The 22,545-nt window shown below is 41.0% G+C and overlaps 2 protein-coding genes across 2 annotated transcripts in view; one reads left to right on the forward strand and one right to left on the reverse strand.

Moving 5' to 3' along the window:
- Positions 1-352: 352 nt before the first annotated feature.
- sowahaa (sosondowah ankyrin repeat domain family member Aa) lies at positions 353-2,330 on the reverse strand. Its single transcript, XM_028595749.1, has one exon. It carries the CDS (start codon positions 2,111-2,113, stop codon positions 662-664), a length of 1,452 nt encoding a protein of 483 aa, XP_028451550.1. The 5' UTR covers positions 2,114-2,330; the 3' UTR covers positions 353-661.
- A 1,883-nt stretch (positions 2,331-4,213) lies between these two features.
- septin8a (septin 8a) overlaps positions 4,214-22,545 on the forward strand; it is a 32,919-nt gene continuing 14,587 nt past the window's right edge. Inside the window, exons 1-4 of the mRNA XM_028596372.1 lie at positions 4,214-4,605; positions 16,077-16,191; positions 16,459-16,654; positions 20,747-20,933. Of these exons, the coding sequence (XP_028452173.1) occupies positions 4,576-4,605; positions 16,077-16,191; positions 16,459-16,654; positions 20,747-20,933 (528 nt within the window). The 5' untranslated portion in view covers positions 4,214-4,575. The remainder of the gene's footprint in view (positions 4,606-16,076; positions 16,192-16,458; positions 16,655-20,746; positions 20,934-22,545) is intronic.

The raw sequence follows: 22,545 nt of genomic DNA on the forward strand, positions 1-22,545 counted from the left end.
GGAAGACATTTTTGAAAAGAACTGGCATTTAAAAAAAGAGTTATGAATGCACCTAGGGAAAAGAAGTAGTGTACAGTCTGACTTATTGAGTGCAGTTCATTTAAAATCACAATAACTGGGACTATATGACACAAGTGCATTTTTTTTTTTAAAATGTAAGTGAAAAATAAAAACTCTTAATTTAAAAAAAACAGGGATTCATTACAGTGATTAAACATAAAATAAACATGATTTAGGGTTGTTTTGTTAAGCTTAGCTGTGAGCATAAAAAGGCAGAGTGAAGATGAAGATGATGCCTTTGAGATACCATAGACGGGTGAGTAATCATGATGACTCACAGGACCCACTGGAATATTCTCTGAATCATGTTTTATTTACACCGGTTTACCTTTGAATACAACTCATGGGCCTACAGGTAACATCCAAAACTAAAACCCTACTTTTATAACTAAAACAATTATGCTGATAAGAGCATCTTTTCATTAATTTCCTCTTTCATATTTGATGTCATCTGACAAATATCAATGCCAAAAAATGTAAATAAAACAAAAAAAAGGAGTATTTGCTTTTTTAGTCACTGTTGAAGACGGACTGAAAATCAGAGGAATGCCAGTCCCACTCTCGAATGACTGACAACGCTATTCCTCACGAATATAAGACTTTACATAAAAACATCTGATACGGTTCTGTGTCTGAAGCTGCTGTCTTCTCGTTCCTGGCTGGGGTCATGATCGCTCATGGAGTAAAGTCCTGGCCTCTGCTTGTGCTTCTTCTTGTGGCCCGTCACGTTGGGCTGGAAGAGACGGCTTATTGAGTGCAGGCCCTTGGAGAGATCCGGGAAAAGCTCCAGCTCTTCTTTCTCATGCGGGCCCTTGTCCTGAGGCTCCCGGGCTTTGGGTTCGCCCAGCATCTCTCTCACAGTCTCAGAAACGCCTCTGTGCACATAGTGATAGGCCTTCTTCCCGTAGTTGTCCCTGATGCTTGGATTGGCCCCGTGCTCCGCCACCAGCATGGCCATGATGTACTCCTGGTCGTGCAAGGCAGCAATGTGCAAAGGAGTGTATCCGCCGTGTGTTTTTGCATTAACGTCAATGTCAACTCCTCCTTGCCTCGACAGGTCGATAATCTTCACAAGCATGTCACCGTTTCCGCATTTGGCTGCCCAGTGCAGAGCGGTGAACCCTGACATGAAGTCCCTTTTCTCTGCAAGCTGGTTGTCTCTCAGTAGCATGCCGTAAACTTGGCTCCAGTGGCCGGCTGCACACTTGACCAGCCATTCATGCTCCGACGGCTCCAGGGGAACCAAGTAGGGGGCCTTTGTCTCTTTGGGCTCATCTGACGCCTTAGTGCTCTTCCCTGACCGTCTCAGCTGGGGTGAGCTGATGCCAGTCTCCACTGCAGGGGGCCTTTTCTTATTCCTTGAGGAGTCCAGTTTGGGGCTTTCAGGATCTTGTTTCAGGTTATCTGGGGCCACATTCAGTTTGCGGATCTCCACCCTGGTCGTGGTGGGTGGCATCCTCAGAGGTAAGCCATATGGTTTGCTCTGGATGCCGGTGGGCTCATTTACTGCACCCCTTCTTGAACAGTTATCGCCATTTGTGCCCTGCCTTTGGATCTCAAAATTCAGCGTTCTTTTAACTCTAACATCCGAATATTTGGTCCTTTGCATCGCCAGCTGCATTGGAGAAAGTAATTCAGTAGGATTTTCACCACTTTCACTCGCCTGTTCTGGGTCAGGCTCAGAAACAGCTGATATCTCCCCTGCTGCATCATCAGAGCTTCCTGTCTGCTCACTCCGCGCAGGTGGGCGCTGCTGCTCACCTGTCAGCGGGATCTCTTTATTTTCAGTCTTTTCCACAGGGCTCTCCGCAGTCTGGACACCGTCCAACAAATGCTGATACACTTTCTTGACGACAACGTAACGGACTCCGTCGATTTCTTTGACAAAGGCGACATTGTTGACAATAGTCTTAAAAAGCTCCCTGTTCCGTTCTCTCTCTGCGGGATCGTCGCTGTCTATCGAAGCTTTGAACTTCCCCACCAAGTCGGATTTCTTCACTTTGCCCCCCTCCGCTATCAGCGAAAACAACACGGACTCTTGCGTCAAAACCATTATTAAAACTGTAGGCTTCACGCGGATTGAAGTTAAAACGCCCAATGAGCCGCGATACCTGTTCCTGTTCCACCTTTGTCCCGGTGACGGATAGCCTACAGTAGCCCTCACTTCTCTCCTCCCCACCTGGAGGAGTCATTTTCCGGGGGGAAAGCGCAGACGTGGTGGACACAATTTGAATAATATATGCATATATTTTTCCTACAGGCAAAGCGAGTTCAAAAATACAACAAACATCAAGTTTATTTTTCTGTCATAATAAAAGTAAACTTTGGTAGGCTATAGCAGTAAGTAGCCTAGGCCATTAGGCGTAATGTTTTTTTGTTTTGTTTTTTAAGAAATTGAAATAAACAAATGTGAAATGCTTTTGTCAGTAGACCTATAGCCTACTCCAAAAAGACCACATAGAAACTAGTAGGCCTAGGCTAGGCAACTCTCATTCCCATTTAGATGGTAGGCCTACAACCAATTTTAACAGTATTCATGTAAAGTACATATAGAATAGCCTATAGGCTACTTTAAGCTAGGCACACACACACACACACACACACACACACACACACACACACACACACACACACACACACGAATAAGAAAGACGTGTGTAGATCAGATAATATTATGGTATTTATATTTTATATTAGCCTATCTGAGCTGGCCAATTTTTAATAACTAACTAAATTTAAGGATGACCAAAAACGTGTGTTAGGCCATCATTAGGCCTAGGCCTACCAGGTTTGTGAAACTATCAACATCACCTTCAAAATCTAGTATTGTTCGGTGGGATTCTAAAAACACAGATAGGCTACACAAAGTTGATAAATGTTTAATGTAAACGGGACGCCAGCAGAATTAAGGCTGTAAACTGTGGCCAACAAGTCCCCAGGGCGCGTGCACAGTAGGCTACAATGCACACAACAGATAGGCTAGGCTACACTGGTTTTATAATTGGAGTTATAGTATTGGAACAATAGCAGATAGCTTGCTCTGATTGGCTGAATCGCGTAAAGTCAGTATGTGACCTCAATAATTAATTTAAATTAATATGAATGCCATATCTTAAAAACGACACACATAGTTGGCTACACTTATGTAAAGTTTAGCTGTTATATTATCTCCACCGCTCTTCCCCTGTCGCTCTGCGGTGCTACTCGCTCCTGTCCTGGCTTGCATGTGTGCAGCATGACATTCCTGACTGAATGGGAGTTCCCGAGAAGTGGCCATATTGGAACGTATCTGTCCCGCCCAAAGATGTAACCCCAACGTCAAGATAGTTCACCTCCTACTTTAACGTAGGAATAAACGTTGACCTTTACACTACCCGGAACACTCTGAGGCAACATAAAACTGCTCCACATTTAAAAAATACATATCAACATTTATTTGGCAAGCACTCTTTGAAATGAATGTAAATAGAAGCTAATTTGAAAATAAAGTGAGTATTTTTTATTTTTTTTATGTGTGTCCCATATACTTTATTCATTCATTCATTCATAACATGCATGAATGGAAAAAATAGAACAGGAAGAAGAAATCTTATGGTACCTGTCACTTATTTGTGCACATCAAAAAAACAAAAACAAAAAATAGCTGCTTCATGAGTGGATCAACCCCAATCCTCACCCCAAACACCAACAATTATCAGTACTACCTATCTTTACATTTAATTATCATCATTTTAAGCGTATTAGTCATAATTTTTCTTATAACCTTCCTGTATTTTTTTCTTATACAAATTCTTAAATTTACAAACACTTTTGCAGCACTTCAGTTCATAGCCCAAGGTGTTCCACAGTTTAACTCCATAAATGGACAAACACCTCTTGTTTTGTATAGTAGCCTACGTGCGAAAAGAGTTTTAAAATGATATTGCCTTCTATGGCCATCTTCCTCTGATATAGGAGTAAATACATTTTGTAAAACCATAGGCAAAACTCTCTGCTTAGCTTTCCACATAAAAATCTAAATCTTCAAATCAACCAAATCTTTGAAATTTAGAAGTCCAGATTTTATAAATAAACTATTAGTGTGTTCTCTGTAGCCTAGTATTTATTAAACGTTTATATCCGCATTCATACGCATGCGCAAAACATGAGTACATTCCAAACTGCTGTTAGCTCTGTTTACCGACTTTTTTTCTACTATCCCGTGCTACATAACAAAGAAATATCAGGCAAGCTCTTTTACAATCGTATCGACTCCAATCCAAAGCCGAAACGAAGAAAAGAAACGATTTAGCCTGAATGGGCGAAACAGAAGCGAAGTAGCAGTGATTCCTCTTGTCGCCTCCCTGCCCAGTTACCAGCTCCTTCTCCGCCTTGTGCCTCTCTTCCTATCCTATCTCTGTGTCAGCTCGGCTCAGGCAGCCTCTCAGTAGTTTAGCAGGCTAGTACGGAGAGACGAGGGCTGCTCCCTTTCGCCTCTGCTCAGTAGTCTGCCCAGCACACCATACATTCCGCACCATGGCTGCCATGGACGTTGACGTATTTTCGGTAAGTAACCCACCGGGTTTCTTATTTTTTTCTGCCCGTTGCAACCGAACCCATTGCAAGTGCAGCCACGGAATACTTGTTGTGGTTAGCAAAAGTGTGTGTGTGTGTGTGTTAGCGGCTGTAAAGCTAAGCCTCCCCCGCTTTTGAAGACTGTAATGTGGGCTCAGCCGAGATGGTGGAAGTGATTTTTGTGATGGTGACTGGGGTTTCTTTCAGTTAACGTTAAGACAAATTAAAATTACGCTGCTATTCGTTGACTATTTTAATGTCGTGTCGTGTAACGTTAATTTCCGTATTTGCGTTTCTGTCCATTTAACGTTACGTGCGTTGCTGCACATTTGGGTGTAAGTTAACGAATAGCACCAGTACACTGTTTGCTGTTGACGTTATTAGAAATGGTTGTAAACGCAAAACATTTAGCTAGGAAAGGTAATATATCATATTATTGTTTTTGAATACAACGAACACAGTGGCTAGTGTGTGAACTTGCATGAAACATTGTTTTTCTTTTTTTATTCAAGTTTGTATTACTGATACTCTGCTCACCTGGCTCCTCTGTAAACAGAAGACTACTGTTTCTACATGATGATGTACACATGACCATTTTATATTTTATCAAGACAATCATGCCCTTTTTCTGAAGAAACTATATTTTATATATTTTCTTTTCTCCCTGGTTTTCCAGGGTGTTGTGACAGGGTTGGTCTTTCTTTTATTGTACAATAATTACTTTAACTATCAATCCATCAGTGTTGGTGTGCATTATGTCATACTTGTTTGAGTGCTTTCAGATACATTCCACAACGCTAGATAGCAGTTACTACAGTGTGTGAGGAGTGTCAGTCCTAGGTAACAATGTGTTGACAATGACCTGGTTTAATTTTAACTTCCGATTCAGGGGTGCAAAATTAAACTTGTGGTTCACTTTCTTGACTTTTAATGTGATGTTTACACCAAAGGCCATGTCACTTTTACCAGCCAGATGCTAAACAAGCTCTGGCTACGTTGCTGATGGCCTGTGTTTCTCTATAGTATTCGGTTGGGCATACTATCAGATGATAGTGGAATGTATCCTGCATTGTTTTCATTGTGACAAGCCCTGTTGCCAGTCAGGTGTGTCCCTGTAGTTACAGTATCATGGTGATGCAATTCAGGCTAAAGGGGAAAAAAGAACAATAACATACGGTAGGATAGTCAGTTCTCAAGCATGTCAAAAATGTACAGTCACCCAACAAAGCATTTGGAAAACCATTATTATAGTGTTTGTACACAGGATGGGATTTAAAGAAGGTGATTAACTTTTTGGCAGAGGCTTGAAGAGATCCTTGCGGTGGTGAATTGGACAGTAAGCAGCACTGAGTTTCAGGGATAAAGAGATTAAGAACACAATCCGGGCCACTCCTAACACTTGTTGGTGGAACCTGCGAAGAAAGGCAAGGATCAAAAAAGAAGGAGCATGGGATATAGCACACTTGGCATTTCTTTTATTAGGAAGGTGTCCAAGACGGGGTGCGTGGTTGCAGAAGATACTGCAGACTTGCGATTTCTAAAATGTCTCTTTTGGAATACAAAATTAGAGCATTGATGAATGAGAAAAATGCTGATATTGCAGTGAAACGGGGCAGTGGAACAACAGTGTTAACAGTGTTAGCAGTAGCACGGTTGCCTGACTGTCTGTCCGACTTCCTGTCTAACTTTCTAAACTAAGTGAGACCATATTAAACAAACTGAGGGCTCGCCTGGCAGTAAGCGTAAAGCCCGCGCTGTTAATTATGTGCAGTTATTGATAGGGATTTGTGGTTGGTTGCATTATTGGACAACGGCAATCCCATCCAACAGATATCGTAGCTTTGGGATAACTTTCTAGGCCAGAGCCACATGAGGCGACCAATGGAGCCAACTACCCATATATTGTTTTCACTCATTGATTGCATTGTGTGTGTGTGTAGCATATAGAAAAGGGATGCTGTTCATTTAAATGGTTATGTAATGAAATGCCCTACAACATATTTAGCATGTACATTGCTTACTGACCCTAATGAGAATTGTCTCTCCCGTGACATGTTTGCATGCATAAAATGAAATTAGCTTCATAAAGTGCTTAAAGGCTAGAGACAAGGAATGAGGAATTATGGGGTAAGTCGCTTGCACTTTAAAACTGCAGCTTTGCTTGTTTGTGCAGAGGGTGATGTTAACTTGTGAATACATTATCTCTATATGGGCTCTAGTTCTTAGAGATTTATTTAGTGAGTTCAAATGTTTTCATTTTAAACACATTCTAGGACTTAAACCACACTTCCTACAAACCTTAGCCATTGCCTTGTCCATGTTGTGCAGCTGTATGTGGCTCACAAACGATTGCAAGTTGAGTACACTGACTGTTGTGCGTCAGCAGTAATATTAGCTCTTTAAAGAACATACAACCAGAACTGCCTAGAGGCAAGCTTGTCATATCCTATATTGTCGATGAATCACGACAGCCGAGCTGCATTCACTGTGGTAATGAGTCTACACGTCTATATAATGGGTCAGAATTTCTCAAAGACCTGTTCGGAGCCCAAATTGTGATGCTCTAAGATTACAGTAGCTTTCCAAATAATGTTGGCAAAAGCTGAATGAAGATTTTGAGGCGGTAATGTTTGTTTTGATGTTGAAATACCATCAGAGCTCTTTCTGTTTGCACAAAGCAAGGCAAGTTCACCATAAAATGTAGTCCACATTGAACAGCTGTTGACAGGATGGCCGGGAAGTTGGACTGTAGCCTCACAAGTTTAAAACTCGCAGCACCCAGTGAATCCATCAGCAGTCCTATATGTTGGTGAAAGGCTTTATAGCTCAAAGGTCCCTAATTCTAATGTTTATTTGCTTCAAATGGGATATGGATGTGTTTTTATAGTAAAAAGGCAGCATGGAGTCACATTTTTTTCGATTCTGAACCATGCAACTTGCACGAGGCATGTGAATGCCGACTTGACTGAGACAGCTCTCCAGCAGGGCGGACAGCGACACAAAACCGTAAATAAGAAAAATGCAGTAGCTTGCTGTTTTTTCAAGTCCAAACTACACGTATGTGTGACAGTGCAAGAAATGTCTTGTTTTTCTCTCTGATTAATCGGTCCTATCAAAACAAAATGAAAGGAGGATTTACTGCATCCAAAAAAGGCACAAAATAATACATTTAATTCCCTGAGCGGTACATGTCCGATTTCAGTTACTAGCTATCATTTTAACAGCATTCAATAACATGCAGAATTAGTCTAGATCTTGAATACTTAGCACTTGTGAAAGCTTTTTACATGCATTTGAGAGAGAAAAGCTCAGTCTTGTAAAATGGTTCCTGTCTCCTCTCCCGTCTGTCTCACTCATTTTTTTTGTTTGTCCTGTTGGGCATAGATGAGTGATGAGGCTGAGCAGTAATGTGGCCGTGCAATTATTGTGCGCAAGTGTGGGACTAGAGATATAGAGAGCGAGGACATTTTGATTGTAAGATTATAAACCGATGAAAACTTGTTTTTATCTCTGTGCTTGTGAATTCCTGATGGAACACACATGTCATCCAAATCTCGGCCATCAACATTTTTACCATAACCACGTCACCGCCAACACAAGTAGCAGCAGGAGAACGGCTATTGCAGTACACAAAATCTGTTGGTGTGGTTAGAGCTGCTTGTCAATATTGCAAAAACATATTATCCAAGTATATTAATTGTTTGATGACATTGGATGGGATGTAAAATACTTTGTGCTGCAATTTATAATACAAAAAAAAAAAAAAAACTTTCAGATCTCAGAAGTATGATGTACTGGTCCACACACAGCATGACCACAAACAGAGGGCATCAGGCACTTCCCTAAATCTACATGACAGTCAGTGGACAGGAAGCTCCAGCCACCACCCACCTGATCTAATGAGTACTAAATGTGTGTGTGTGTGTGTTTGTCACTGAGGTATTGTGTGGTCTCCTTTAGGGTTGCACGATATTGACAAAATGTGATATTGCGATATTGATTATGAATATTGCGATATCGATATTAATTTTGATATTTTTAAACTTATGCAAAATGACAAAAGTTACAGGGAAACGCATCAAAATATATTCATAACAAATTAAACAAGTTTTCTTACAACACAAGGTCTCGAGGTCATATTGGACTGGTAAAACGTGAATAAATAAATAAGGACCATGTCTACAGAACAGGACATGTTTTACTGGTTGGACAGTATAAAATATATAAATATGTTCCATGTCTACAGAACAGGACATGTTTTACTGGTTGGACAGTATAAAATATATAAATAAGGACCATGTCTACAGAACAGGACATGTTTTACTGAGAACAGGACACAACTTTTCTTTCTCTTTTCTGATTCGTTCCATTTTGTTGTCTCTATTTCTTCACTTAGACTGTCACTCTGTCGAGATACGCACACACGTGGTACGCTCCATAGGGTTTGTCACGTAGTGGACCCGTGCGCTGATGTGCACTAACATGTGCAAGTGGCACGGTAACTGGCCAATGAAACATGATCATTATAGCGTTTCAAGCGGCCTCTAAATCGAACACAACTAAGCCACACAGCCAACGGACGGGACGCAGCGCTCCACAAAATAAACAAAATATTGCATATTTATTGCGACACTTTCGATATATTGCGATAATGATACTGAGTCGATATATCTTGCACCCCTAGTCTCCTTCCCTCACAGATGCTAAGTTGAATTAGTGTGTCAACAGAAGCCACCAAACCTATATCCGCTTTCAACACGATATGTAGCTCATGTGGCTTGCAGTGAGTACGGCTTACTTCCCCCAATTTGTCAACCTACCACAGCAGGCTAATGAGATGTCTCATCTTTCAAAATCAAAAACCCCATCCCAGACCATGTTAGCTAAGCTTGAGTCCTTTGACACTCTTGAGTATATGCAATGTCTTCTACAGGTCTCAGTTTAAGTGCAGATTCTATTGTCAAGTTAAGTCTAGGATACGAAGGCAAGTCATTGCCATTAGTGTCCATTATCAGATTGTGTGTCAAGTTCAAATGTTAAAAAAGTCAATTGAGAAAAACAAAAAAAATATATCCGTCTATTCAGTGAAATATAATATAATACAATATGTATATTTATCTCTCTATCCATCTCAAGTAGTGCTGCAGCAAACAATTATTTTCATTATTGATTAATCAGTTGTTTTTTTTCTCAATGATTTATTTATTTTTACTTTGACAAAAATGCAATTTTTAAAATATTGATTCACAATCATAGGAAAAGGAGCAAAATCCTGCATTTGAAAAGCTGGAACCAGCAAATGGTGGCATTTGTGCGTGATAAATCACTTCAATGATTAATTGATTATCAGAGTGGTTCTTTAGTTGTGATTCTTCAGAATCCTGTGTCAGTATAGACTATGTCTTAAAAATATCGAATATAAATTATAGATATAGGAAGCGGAAAATGCCCAGTGAAGTGAACGAAAGAAAACAATACCATTGCGAAAATATTGAATACTATCTGCTAGCAGTCGATCTGACTGCCTCCTTAAAATTTTATGTGAAAACAAGACATTTAAGGGAAACCAGTTCTACACAAAGTGCACATCAAGTTATTGTAAATATTTGAAGCCTTCAGAGGCCTTCCCTTAGTGTGTATCCCCCCACACATGCATCAGCTGCAGCAGTGTTGTCAGGTTGCTGCTGGCTGTCGGGTAGAGGCTCACTGAGGCAGTAGCAAGCTGCAAACACAAGTCAGACACAAGTCAGCTGGGAATGGGGGCCAGAACGTGATAGAGAAGCTGAAGATGGGTCTGCAGTGGGAGAGAATAAATCGTAGGAGAATTTCAGGTCGTATTAGGACTGTTAAGGAGTGATGGGTGCATTAATCAGATCTTGGTTTTACCCTTAGTTTGTGTCAGGTTGGATCTGTGTAGCACATTTATTTAACCTTTCGGAAAGTCGATATCAAAGTGTCACTGGACTAGACTAGTGCTGGAAAAATTAGTTGAGTTCAGAGGTTTTCAAACTATGAGGTGTGGGAGAATGTATACCTGGGTACGTATATATCTAGATTCACTGTGACTTACATTTCCCAGAAATATAATTCTCTTTGTCCAATGTGAATAAACCTCCATGAATCGGTTTTCATAGAAGAAAGATGCTGCTTATAACTTCAGAGCTTGCCAGACATTAATCACCACTTTTTTTAGTTTTCTTCAGTATCAAAGGAATCCAGAAATAGTTCTGTATATCCATGGGTAAATTGCTAATAGCACATTCTGCATACTTTTTTTATGGTGCTAAAATGTAAACTATGTAACTCACTGGATCCATGGCAATATTAGGGTTTTGGTCTAAACGGGTGGCACCCGGTGTTACGCTTTAAAAAAGAACTGGTTTTTACATTAGTTCATAGTGTTTGCTCTGTATACCTGCATATGGCGCTGTAAAAGATATTTCCAGCTGCTGGATTTAACATTGCAGGACTTTTTTTTTTTTACTGCAGACATTTTGACTTGTCATAGTAACAAAAGCACAAGTGTTACTAATAATGTAAACGATGGCTCTGTTCTATTCATTTAAAGTGCTCATATTATGCTTCTTGGCTTTTTCCATTTCCTTTATTGTGTTATATATCTTTTTTGTGCATGTTATAGGTTTACAAAGTGAAAAAGCCTTACCATCTCCAACAGAAAACACTGTTCACAAACTGCTCCAAACAGCTGTGTTGTAGTCCAGCCTTTACTTCCGGGACGAAAGTGCGTCACTTTGTAACACATGTTATAATGCTCGCCTAGCTGCTGGCACGCCCTCATACTCTGCTTCTGACTGGCTAGTAGTCCTTACCTAGCTACTGCGCATGTGCGACTCCCAACAAAGATGGAATAGAAGTGTGATGTCTAACTCTGTAACTAAAACAGAGAGCTCAACACATAGGGTGAAAAGAGGAGCTGCAGCAATAATAATAATAAATTTAATTTATATAGGCTAGTGCTTTTCAAGGACTCAAAGTCGCTTTACAGGGAAAGGTAGAAAACAGAAACAAGGCAAAACAAGATTCAGCCACAGATGAAAAGGGAGGGGGGCGTGGGGCTACGGATAGGCAGAGGTAAAGAGATGGGTCTTGAGGCGGGACTGGAAGATGGTTAGGGACCCAGATCTGAGGGACCGTGAGGGTTGGTAGGGGGAGAGGAGGTAAGTGAGGTATGAGGGAGCCAGATGGTGGAGGGCTTTGTAGGTGAGGACGAGGATTTTGTAGGTGATCCGGTGGGAGATGGGAAGCCTGTGGAGTTGTTTCATCACTGGAGTGATGTGGTGCCAGGATTTGGTCCGGGTGATGAGTCAGACGGCTGCGTTCTGGACCAGTTGGAGTCGGTTGATGTAGGTAGAGCTGATGCCAAGGAGAAGTGAGTTGCAGTAGTCCAGTCGGGAGGAGATGAAGGCGTGAATGAGTCTTTCAGCAGCGGGGGTGTGAGAGAGGGTCTGATTTTGCGGAGGTGAAAGGAGGAGGTTTTAATGACATGACGGATGTGGGATTCAAGGGAGAGGGTGGGGCCTGGGGAGATGGGGAGACAACGGTGCTGTCGATGGTGAGAGTGGGGTAATTGATTTGGCTGAGTGTGGATTTGGAGCCTATGAGGAGGAATTCTGTTTAATTGCTGTTGAGTTTGAGGAAGTTGTTAACCTGACTCCGCCAGATGGATTGCTTTGCATCGGCATATCCATCTGGGAACTTTCCGTTGGAGAACTTTTGGGAAGGGGCGGAAATACTGGTTAGCTTATTGGATGAACCATCTGTTTATCACCTATGTTGGTGATAGACGGGCCAAATCAACCAATCAGATCCACGAAGCGTATGAAAATACAACCACAAGCCCGCCCCTGCTGCTGCAGGCAAAGCATAGCTCGTTAGCTCAGCATGCAAGCAACATGTCGGTAAAGGATATTTGCCGTTTGTGTAACGAGAATTTAGGAATAAAAGACACCATTTCAGGTTCCCGGACCATATTCCAAAAGAAGGATCCAAGAGAAAAAAAGCATTAGCGAGCGGCTAACAGAATTAGGGCTACCGCTGTCTGAAAATACTGGTTAGCTGATTGGATAAACCATCTGTCTATCACCACCTAACCCACCTCAAAACCAACGCTGATTGGCCCGGTCGTTTGGCTAACGGCTCCAAATTTTCTCTGCCTCAAGATGCCAGACTGATCTGCGAGTGGAAAACTGGAGCTCGCGAGATCAGGACGGTCTCACGAGGCTAGGAAGTTGTGTGCAGTACAACGAAAATATGGTGTTTTTTGAAAATTAAACCATGTAAACCTATTTTGATATAACCTCTAAATACAATTATGAACCTGAAAATAACAATAAAATGAACACTTTAAGTGTCCTAGTAAGCCGTGACAGTGAGCATGCACAATACCAGGACCCTGAGAGCGAGAAGACTGTAAAGAAAAGGCCTATTGCTGACAGACATTTTTTTTTCTCCATCACTCAGCTACAAACATTTTGAACTAGTGAACTGGTTTATGCCTCATTTCACTCTGAAGCACCTGGGGCCCTTCTCTGCCATTTCCTGTTGGCCTGGTGATACGGTGGCTTGAGAACTGACTGTGTTGTTTCCTCACTCTGAGACAGTTAACCAGAAGCTTTTCATTCCTGTCATACTTTGCTGCTCTTCTCTGAACTAGCTTGAGTGGGTGGACAGATGCCTTGTTCAGACTGCCAGCCCAAATCCAGTGTTGCCCCACACATAGACTAATATTTAGACCAGCTATCTGTCTGGATTTACCCTGCAGAGATCTGAGGAGCAGTTAACCATAGTCCTCATAAATCCAGCAAACTTTAAAATTCCAACATAAAGAAAGTGGAAGGTAGCGGATATTTGGCTGAAAAGAGGGACTTTGCGGAAGTGGAATGTCGTGAATATAGATTATATCCTGATTGATTTTAGAAAGTCTGAATAGCAAAAAAACACATGAAGTGTGATTTTTGCAAATCAAATCAAAACCATATTTGGAGGTGGTTTGAAATGCGATTCCTACTGATGCGTGTCAGTCTGGACGCTCTGGCTGCTCAAATCAGATTTCAAAGTGTATTTGCATCACTTGTGTAGCCAAGGTTTATAAATTGTGCCTATACTTATGCAGATAATAGAATAGAAGCACAGAGGCTCTCTAGTCTGAAGCAGTGTAAACCAAGATGACCTTTATTTACTTCCACGTTGTCAATGGCAGTGCAGCTTTCATGTTTTACCTTTCACAATAAAAGCCCAACTTAAACTCACTGATAAAGTGGCCGGGTTGGATCAGTGGGTAGAGCGGGCGCACATGTGCTGAGAGGTTTGTGCCTCGACGCAGAGGTCCAGGGTTCGGGTCCGGCCTGGGGCAGTTTCCTGCATGTCTTCCCCCTATCTCTCCCTTTTCTCACCTAGCTGTCCTGTCAAATTAAAGGCGGAAAAGCCTGAGAAAAAAAAAAAACTCACTTGTTAAAGAGGCGAGTCAATAAAATAGCTTAATGTCACTTGCAAGCTAGTACACTACGACGAAGTCAAATCCAGAGTGACGGAAGTGCTGAGCAGATGCTTCTCCAAAGGTTCAGATATGCATTGAATAAGCACAGTGAGTTTCCCGAAGCAAGCCTGTGTGACCTGAAGTGTAAATTTCCAATGTGGTGTGAGGGAGAAAAAAAATCGCTCGCACAGAAAATGTTGTCAAAGTGGTCCTTGAACAAGACGCCTAAGTAATCACCAACTTTCTGCAGTAAGGCAGCTACCACATGTGAAACTAAACAAAATGGGGTTGATGGAAAATGAGCATGCCATGCAGGCCTTTTTTTATCCTTCCCTGGAATAAATAAAAGCTTATAAATCGTCGACTTCTCCTATTTTAAACAACTCATGAGAGTCATTGCACCGGTTTCCTTCCAGGCCTGTGACCAGAGGTCCCACCCTCCCCCTCCAGCAATCTATCTGAATATCTCCACAAGCAATAATGTTGTTTGACAAGCTCTGCCTTTACAGTGATTAATAAACAAAAAAATGGTCACTTCCTCTTCCTCATCCCTGTAAACCTGTTACTGAGTACCACAGGCAATACAGGATTTTGGCAAATGCTTCTATTCAAAGCAACTCACAATAAGTACGTTCAGTCTCAAAAGGAACGAGCTAGATGTAAAAAAAATAAATGGCAAGTGCAACCTTCCATAAAGAATTTCAAGCGTTTGACTGTGGCTATGCTGTTACCTGACTTGCCATAAAACACATTCCCTTGGCTTGGCTGTATGTTTCACAAACAACAACACATGTTAACATGTGTTAATGTAATAAACTCACAGGGCGCTTAAGCTCATTATTGCTTAGCTCAGCTCACGTCAGATTACTTCAGTGGTGTTGCCTGACACATTAAGACACACACACACACACACACACACACACACACACACACACACACACACACACACACACACACACACTCTCCTCATCCTTTACTCTGCAGTTCGGTGGGGTTTCTAACTCGTCTACTGTGTATGCAGAGCCTGCCTCCACCTCTCAGTTCAATACATTTGGGTTCGTTCAGCTGAGCTGTGCTCTGCCCTCAGGCTGCCTGTGTTCTGTGACATCAGCCTTCAAATATGCAATCCTTCGTGGCTGAGCCAGACGAGCTCGGGTGGCCCCATTCATCTCAAGGTGCTGTCTGTCTGTTCCTCCACAGCTCTTACACACTGTCTCTTGTCACGGACCGACTCTCCCTCTGATGGGTTAGATAAGGGAGATCAAAGGTGAAAACGCTTACAACCCAATAGTTTTGTCTGTCTGTCTTTGGTTGGTTGTACATCAGTAATCTTTCTGCTTTTAGTTCCACGATGCTCTCTCCTAAATGCAGATTGATTATGGAGGGGTTGTGCGTGGTCAGCAGCGGTGGTGATTGGAGATCATTCTTAGTTTTGAGGACAGGTTTGAGTGGTGCATCTTGTTGCATTCAATTTGATTGTATGAAAAACATGATGATACAGGGGCTAAATTACGGTTTTATAACACATATTAACATTGCTTGTACTATGTGGCTGTGGTGATCAGTGCTGAAGTAATAGAAAGGAGTATCTCTGAAATGTTGTTGTTGTAATTATTCCAAAGAACTGTTATACTTACATCCTGCAACTTTATAAGTGACATTTATTCCCAACCGAGGATGTTCTCATTTTCCGCACTCTCTGCACTCTGTAATGAATCTCTGAATGAGTTAATTTGTCTGGCTGCCTCTTATAAAGTGTATATTTTCTCTGCAGGCCCTAATTACCTATCTCATAATGTTAGGCAGATGAGTTTTGCATCTGCAGAATGTACGCAGGGTCTTTTATTTGCATAGGAATGTGAATGCTTCAGCTTCAGCTCTTCCTACCTCTGACTAATGTGTTCCCCGTGTGTTTTCCTCACATGCAACCAGACTTTTAAAGATTTGTTTTGTTTGTGTCCCTCAGAATGAAGAGAAGCGTAACCTGAGTTTGGGCGGACATGTTGGATTTGACAGCCTCCCTGACCAACTGGTCAGTAAATCGGTCACACAGGGATTTTGTTTTAACATTCTCTGTGTAGGTGAGTACAAAATGACAGCGTGTGAGCAATGGGTGTGAGTGTGACAGAATGTAAAATACTGTTTACAATTAGCAACTCACAGAAATGCCATGCTGTGATTATTTTCCCTCCAAACATGTTTAACTACAACAGTACAGTAGTGACAATCTGTTGTTTTTCCTGGCCTAACAGAAATGCAAAACTGTGTTGCTGAAATAAAAAGTCAGGTCTGAAAGCTGATGACTGACTCTCTCTGTCTCATCTCTCTCTACTTGCTACCACTCACAGGGGAGACTGGTATCGGCAAGTCGACGTTAATGAACACGCTCTTCAACACCATGTTTGAGAACGAAGAGGCGAGCCATTATCAGAATGGCGTGTATCTGCGGCCGCGAACATACGACCTGCAAGAAAGCAACGTCCACCTCAAACTGACGATTGTTGACACTGTTGGCTTCGGCGATCAGATCAACAAAGAGGACAGGTGAGGATGGTGAAATGATGGATCGATTCGATGAAGTGATGTGTGCAGGTCAAAAGATGTCTAGATGCCAGGATGCAAATAACGTGCTTCAACAGCATTATAGCCACTATATTTCAGTGTGAAGCTGCTCCTAGTTCATGACCTGTAGCCGTTGCAGTTGTGGAAGAAGCACTCCGATCTTTTTGTTTGAGCAAAAGTACCAATGCAGCAAAGTAAAAGTACTCCATTAAAAGTAGAAGTATTTCATTCAAAATCATACGTACTTAAAAGTACAGAAGTATTATCAGAAAATTGTACTTAAAAGTATCAAAAGTAAAAGTACTTGTTGTACAGAAAAATGGCCCTGTGAGCTATGTATTATCGTACTGAATAGATGAATACTGATGCATCAATGTGTAAGCAGCATTTCGCTGTTGTCAGATAAGTGTAGTCGAGTAAAAAGTAAAATATTTCACTTTTAAAATGAAGTGGGAGTACAAGTATAAAGTAACATAAAATAGAAATACTCAAGTTAAGTTCCTCAAAATTACACTGGGTACATTCCGTGAGTAAATGAGCGCCGTTAGGTTCCAGCTCTGAGTCATCAAAAAAGCTTCTGAAACAGTGGATATATATTTAATGCTTTTAAACCAATTTGAACCCAGTTTTAAGCCATACTCTTAGATGTTAATTAGGGTTGGGTATCGGTTTTTTTTTTTTTCGATTCCGGTGCTAAATCGATACTTTTAAAACGGTGCCGGTGCCTAAACGGTGCCTGAACCGGTACTTTTCAATAAAGTAAAAATAAATAAATAAATAAATAAAAAATAAAGGGTAGTAAACAACAGTCAGTGACTTGTTTATTGCTAAGGCCATGGTCAAAATTAAAGATTTAATAATAACGTAATAACTATAACAATAACAATAACTTATTTCACCAGTAAACTGCTGTTGAACCCCAGATGGGAAAAGGGTATTTTACAATTACTGTCAATGCACCACGAGGCTACCAGTTTTAAGTGAATCTGTGTTGTTTAATTCCGACAACGGCAGCTGCAAGTGAACGCACCGTCTGTGTTGTTTAATTCCGACAACGGCAGCTGCAAGTGAACGCACCGTCTGTGTTGTTTAATTCCGACAACGGCAGCTGCAAGTGAACGCACCGTCTGTGTTGTTTAATTCCGACCATATAAACATACTGTATATCTATGAATTGCGACAACGGCAGCTGCTGTGCTGCAGAGCAGACCGTTACATCCCGCTGTTGAAGTCCTCCACAGTGAAATACAGTCACACTTTACACTGTTTAACGTTAGCTGTCAGCATTTTAACCGTGATTAATCCAGCTGCTAGCTAAAGGCAGGCTAACGTTACATGCTGTCAGGTGTAGTGTAAAGTCAGGCACCGAAATGAGGCACCGAAACTTTCGTTCTTATTCTGTCTCGTTACTACCGTGTACGTCGGCACCGGTTCCCTATTGGCACCGAGTTTCGGTACCCAAACCTAATGTTAATTGACCAGCTAATCACCAAAACCACACAGTGCATGTTTTAAATCGAGCTGTTGCAGAATTTAGATGAAACTGTGGATGAAACAAATCGTGGTAAATCTCACAAATGGTGCCATTTACCGCATTAGGACAGTTTTGATGTAGTCTGAAAAACAGTACTCATTGTATTGTCCTATGAGTGAAATCCCATTCATCTGGTCCTCTGAGTACATGCATTAAACACACACGTCAGTGTGTTTTCCATTTGAATCCTGACTGTTGCAATGACAGTTTCTTGTCAATCTTTATCCAAAGCTACCTTTCCATTTTCAAGGTGGCAACGTCATAGTTTTGCCCAGATTAGGTCCATGTTGCTTAGGGATACAAATGAGAGAAACAGAACCAAACTAATATCAGTCCAGGTTTGGGTTTTCTCTGTAGGATGGAAATAAGACAAGGTGGAAAAGCATAAAGAGGAAATAGCTGTTTTTTTTTCTAACATGCAGCTGTTGAATGGAGTGTTCTTGTTGTGACCTAGCCAGCAAGCAGCACTCTCACGCCCTTTGATAGCAGAATTCTCTGTAGGCTGTATAAACCAACATGCTGAAGGACAGACCCTGCAGCGGACTGTAAATGCACACAGAGAGAGCCTCAAAAGGTCAGAGTTGATGCATTGCTCAGAGAAGATTGAAGATAGATGTGAAGAGAGAGGACAGATGACTGTAAACATGGTGCTGGCTGAGGATATAGAATATATTGTTTGGATGTCTCACTCTGAGCTGTGAAATGTGGGGGGACTTGCTGTTGAGAATTTAACATTATATTCTGCTGTTAGAAGTACTTAGCTACCAATAAAGAGCATGCAAGAAACAGCTGGCTATCCCATTTAAAGATCTATCTACTTTTACCCCTGAGACAGTGCATTTTGGGCTTGTAGGTGGCTCTGAGTGGCACTTTTACTGTAGCAGGCACTTCACGTAGACCTGATAATGTGGGTCGCACTTCAGTCACTTTGAAACATTTGGGGTGCCTATGACTGATGGGACGTCGATTCAGATGTATGACAATTTTACAATTGTTTTCAAACTTGTCTGCTTGTCAGTCTTGCCAGTGAGAGCTGGAGGAAATGTGAAAGCAGAGGTGACACGAGCTGCAAACAATGAGGCTGAGGTGGTCATGTTGTGCCCAAATATAGCAACATAACATAAGCAATGCACATCTGTTTGAGAACCACAGCAATGTCTGTTTAAAACATTTTTGAGACATAAATTGGAGGCGAGGCTGGTGGAATTGTGGAAATGGAACAAATTTATTGAGCATCTCAAACACACATTATCACAACGGCAGATATGTAGTACCAATGCCAAGTGATGTCGTGAGAATTAAACTATGAGAGGCTTGTATCTATGGTGACTGATAAACCACAACCTCACTTGAAAGAGACATTTCAGGCAGCTATGATGCAGTTTATTAAATATGTGGCTGGCTCTCTCCAAATGAACTGAACTAAATGAGTTAAAGCTGCAGAGTCAAATAAACTGCTCCAAACACACTTGCTGTGAATGCAGCATTGATTTCTTTCAAACTGTCTCATGACCTAACATCAGGCTGGTGACCGTTCTGTTATGGAAAGACATTTAAAAACGGCATGCAGAGACAAACTGTATTGCTGCATTAACAAACATCAGATATTTTAATAAAGGACATTTAAAATTATTCAGCACTTTTTTCTCAGCGCAGTTATTATCAAGTTAAATGTAAAAAAAAAATAATAATAACTGCGCTGAGAAAAAAGTGCTGAATCGGAATCACTTCCATTGTGCCCTAATTGAAGTGTGTGTCTTGTTTTGGCTCCTCGGTGCTACTAGATATATTTTACAGTACAGCCCAAAAGAAAATACAAAAATATTGTTCATGAAACATGAGCTATTGTAGTGGCAATGTGTTAATGCCATGTTGTATTCATCTCATTTATACTAGTGGATAATGTTTTCCAATACTGCCATACAGGTATGTCTTTGCAAGGTGAATCTTGGATGGATTTTTGATATAAATCTGGTGAGTTAGACGAATCTGTAGAAGCTGTACCATCCTCTATTATTTCCCCAGAGTATTGCTTCATGTCAGAGTTGGTCTCCTCTAGCAATGCAGGTCATACACAGTGTTGTGGTATTCCGAATTGTATTGAATTCGACATACATTTCTGGTCTCTTTGTTTCAGCTACACATGCAAAAAGCTCATGAGCAAACACTACAAACCATTGATCTTTTCATATCGCACATTACAAATTTTTCTGAATTTACTGGTGACACTGTAGGCTACACGGGCCATCAGAGCACTGTGAGAGAGGACAGGATGTTTTGCAGCCTCTGTGATTTGTTTCTGTGACTCCCATAAGCCGAGCACAAATGTCATGCAGCACTAAGCTGTACAGCTCTAAGCTGAGATCTTGGCATAGAATCAAATCGCACAGTTACTGAAAACATAATTGTCTTGGTTCGTTTCCCCAGTGACAAGTCCATATTTCCTTTTTATATTTAAAGACTTGAATAAAAAGACCAATATTTATGCTTTTTCCCCACAGACATAAATCCTTATAGCTTCTCTTTGGCTGTCTCCACAGTTACAAGCCCATCGTTGACTACATTGACACTCAGTTTGAAAACTATCTCCAGGAAGAACTGAAGATCAAACGCTCGCTTTTTAACTACCACGACACCAGGATCCACATCTGCCTTTATTTCATTGCCCCGACAGGACACTCCCTCAAGTCCCTGGACCTCGTCACTATGAAAAAACTGGACAGCAAGGTACACACAATTGACATGCATCCATATGCTGTGGTTTTTCCCCTTTGGCAAAAAGCACACCCACACACTCCTTTCCCATTGTCTGTGATAACTCAGTGTTGCTGAAATCTGATCTCCCTTTCACTGTGACCGGTGTGCATTTCACTGAGACGTGGAGATCCCTGATCTTTTTGTTGGGGTGTGGACTCTGTGTCCCAAAAGAAAAGGAAAAGAAAAATGTTGCAGTGAATGTGCAAGCTTCCATTTAATTTTTTTTGTACAGGATTTCAAGAAAAGTTCACAGGACCTGCCCTAGGCCCTCTGCCCAAGGTTTCACACTTAAAAGCCAATATGTTGCATGTTTTTGTGAAAATGTTGCTGGGTTTTAAAGTCCATCCTACTGTCTAAATTGCCCTATAATAAGATATATAAAAAAAAAAAAAAAAAAAAACTGGTCATTGTAAGGCAGTGATATACATTGATAAATAAATAGTACATCCTCAACATGGTCATTTTACTAATGCGGAGTACATATTTGCAGTTTAAAGGCCAGTTGTACAGCAGTCAATTGTCACATTCAGAGCCACATTGATTTGTGGCTTTTTCATTGCTCGTGTGTGAGTATTCCTACACAGATTATTGGTCAGTGGATCTGTGTTTTGCCATACATTCGATGAGTGCAGCTCAGTGGAGACACAATCACTGGCTTGGCCTCAATTAGACAACTGATTGAAAAAAAATCTCATCACAACAGCACTTGGATCATGAAAGTAGGGGATGGGGGAGCAAGTAAGTTTTAGTGGTGGAGGACGGCGTCACAAATTGTAAGGAGGTGAATTTTAAGGTCTAAGATAAAAACCATGTTGTATTTGTTGAGATTACATTATTTATGTTGTAATTTTGTGGAAATCTTTTCTTTGTCAGCGGTTTTCCTTGAATTTATCAGTTGAAGATTGAGCCTCTGTTGCTTGCTTCTATCTATCTATCTATCTATCTATATATATATATACATACATACATACATACATACATACATACATACATACATACATACACACACGCTATTGATATTGAGGATTTCTTTCCGCTTGATACCACACTTAAATAAATTAAACCTGTTGGCATTTTGAGCAGATGTTTTGGAAAAAAAACCTTGTGATTAACACAGCTAAAACCGTTCAGTGGTTTTTGATCCTAAATTTTGGTTTCAACGTGTGGGAAGTGTGGAATTTCAGGAAGGGAAAAGAGCCTCAAACATTTTTAAGCACATGTTCACGAAGCCCAGAAGAGAAGAAATGACAGAGAAAGAGGCAGTTTAAATGCAAGTGAAAGTGTTTGACCTAAGGGGGTTATACTAATGTCGTAGATATCTACAAGCACCTAAACTGAGAAAGCTGCATGTACGTAGATGACAAAATGCCATTTATGTCTTTTTGTTGAGTCATGTGCGTTTGCTTGTATAAGTTTTGGGATATGTATATGCTTGATGTTAATAAGCTTCAGTGATGAAGTTTTGTTACACCAGTCAAATTGATTTACACAGTGATGTATACATATAACTACTGTTCGCACTGTTGTATGAATGACAAAGTGGCAGCGTCAGCCCTCTTGGTTTTTGGTGATACAATGATTA

This window comes from Perca flavescens, chromosome 13, assembly GCF_004354835.1.
Source record: "Perca flavescens isolate YP-PL-M2 chromosome 13, PFLA_1.0, whole genome shotgun sequence".
Lineage (NCBI taxonomy): Eukaryota > Metazoa > Chordata > Actinopteri > Perciformes > Percidae > Perca > Perca flavescens.

What these genes read in the sequence shown, in the direction of transcription:
- sowahaa (XM_028595749.1), bottom strand. Translation starts at nt 2,113, where the DNA reads ATGGTTTTGACGCAAGAGTCCGTGTTGTTTTCGCTGATAGCGGAGGGG.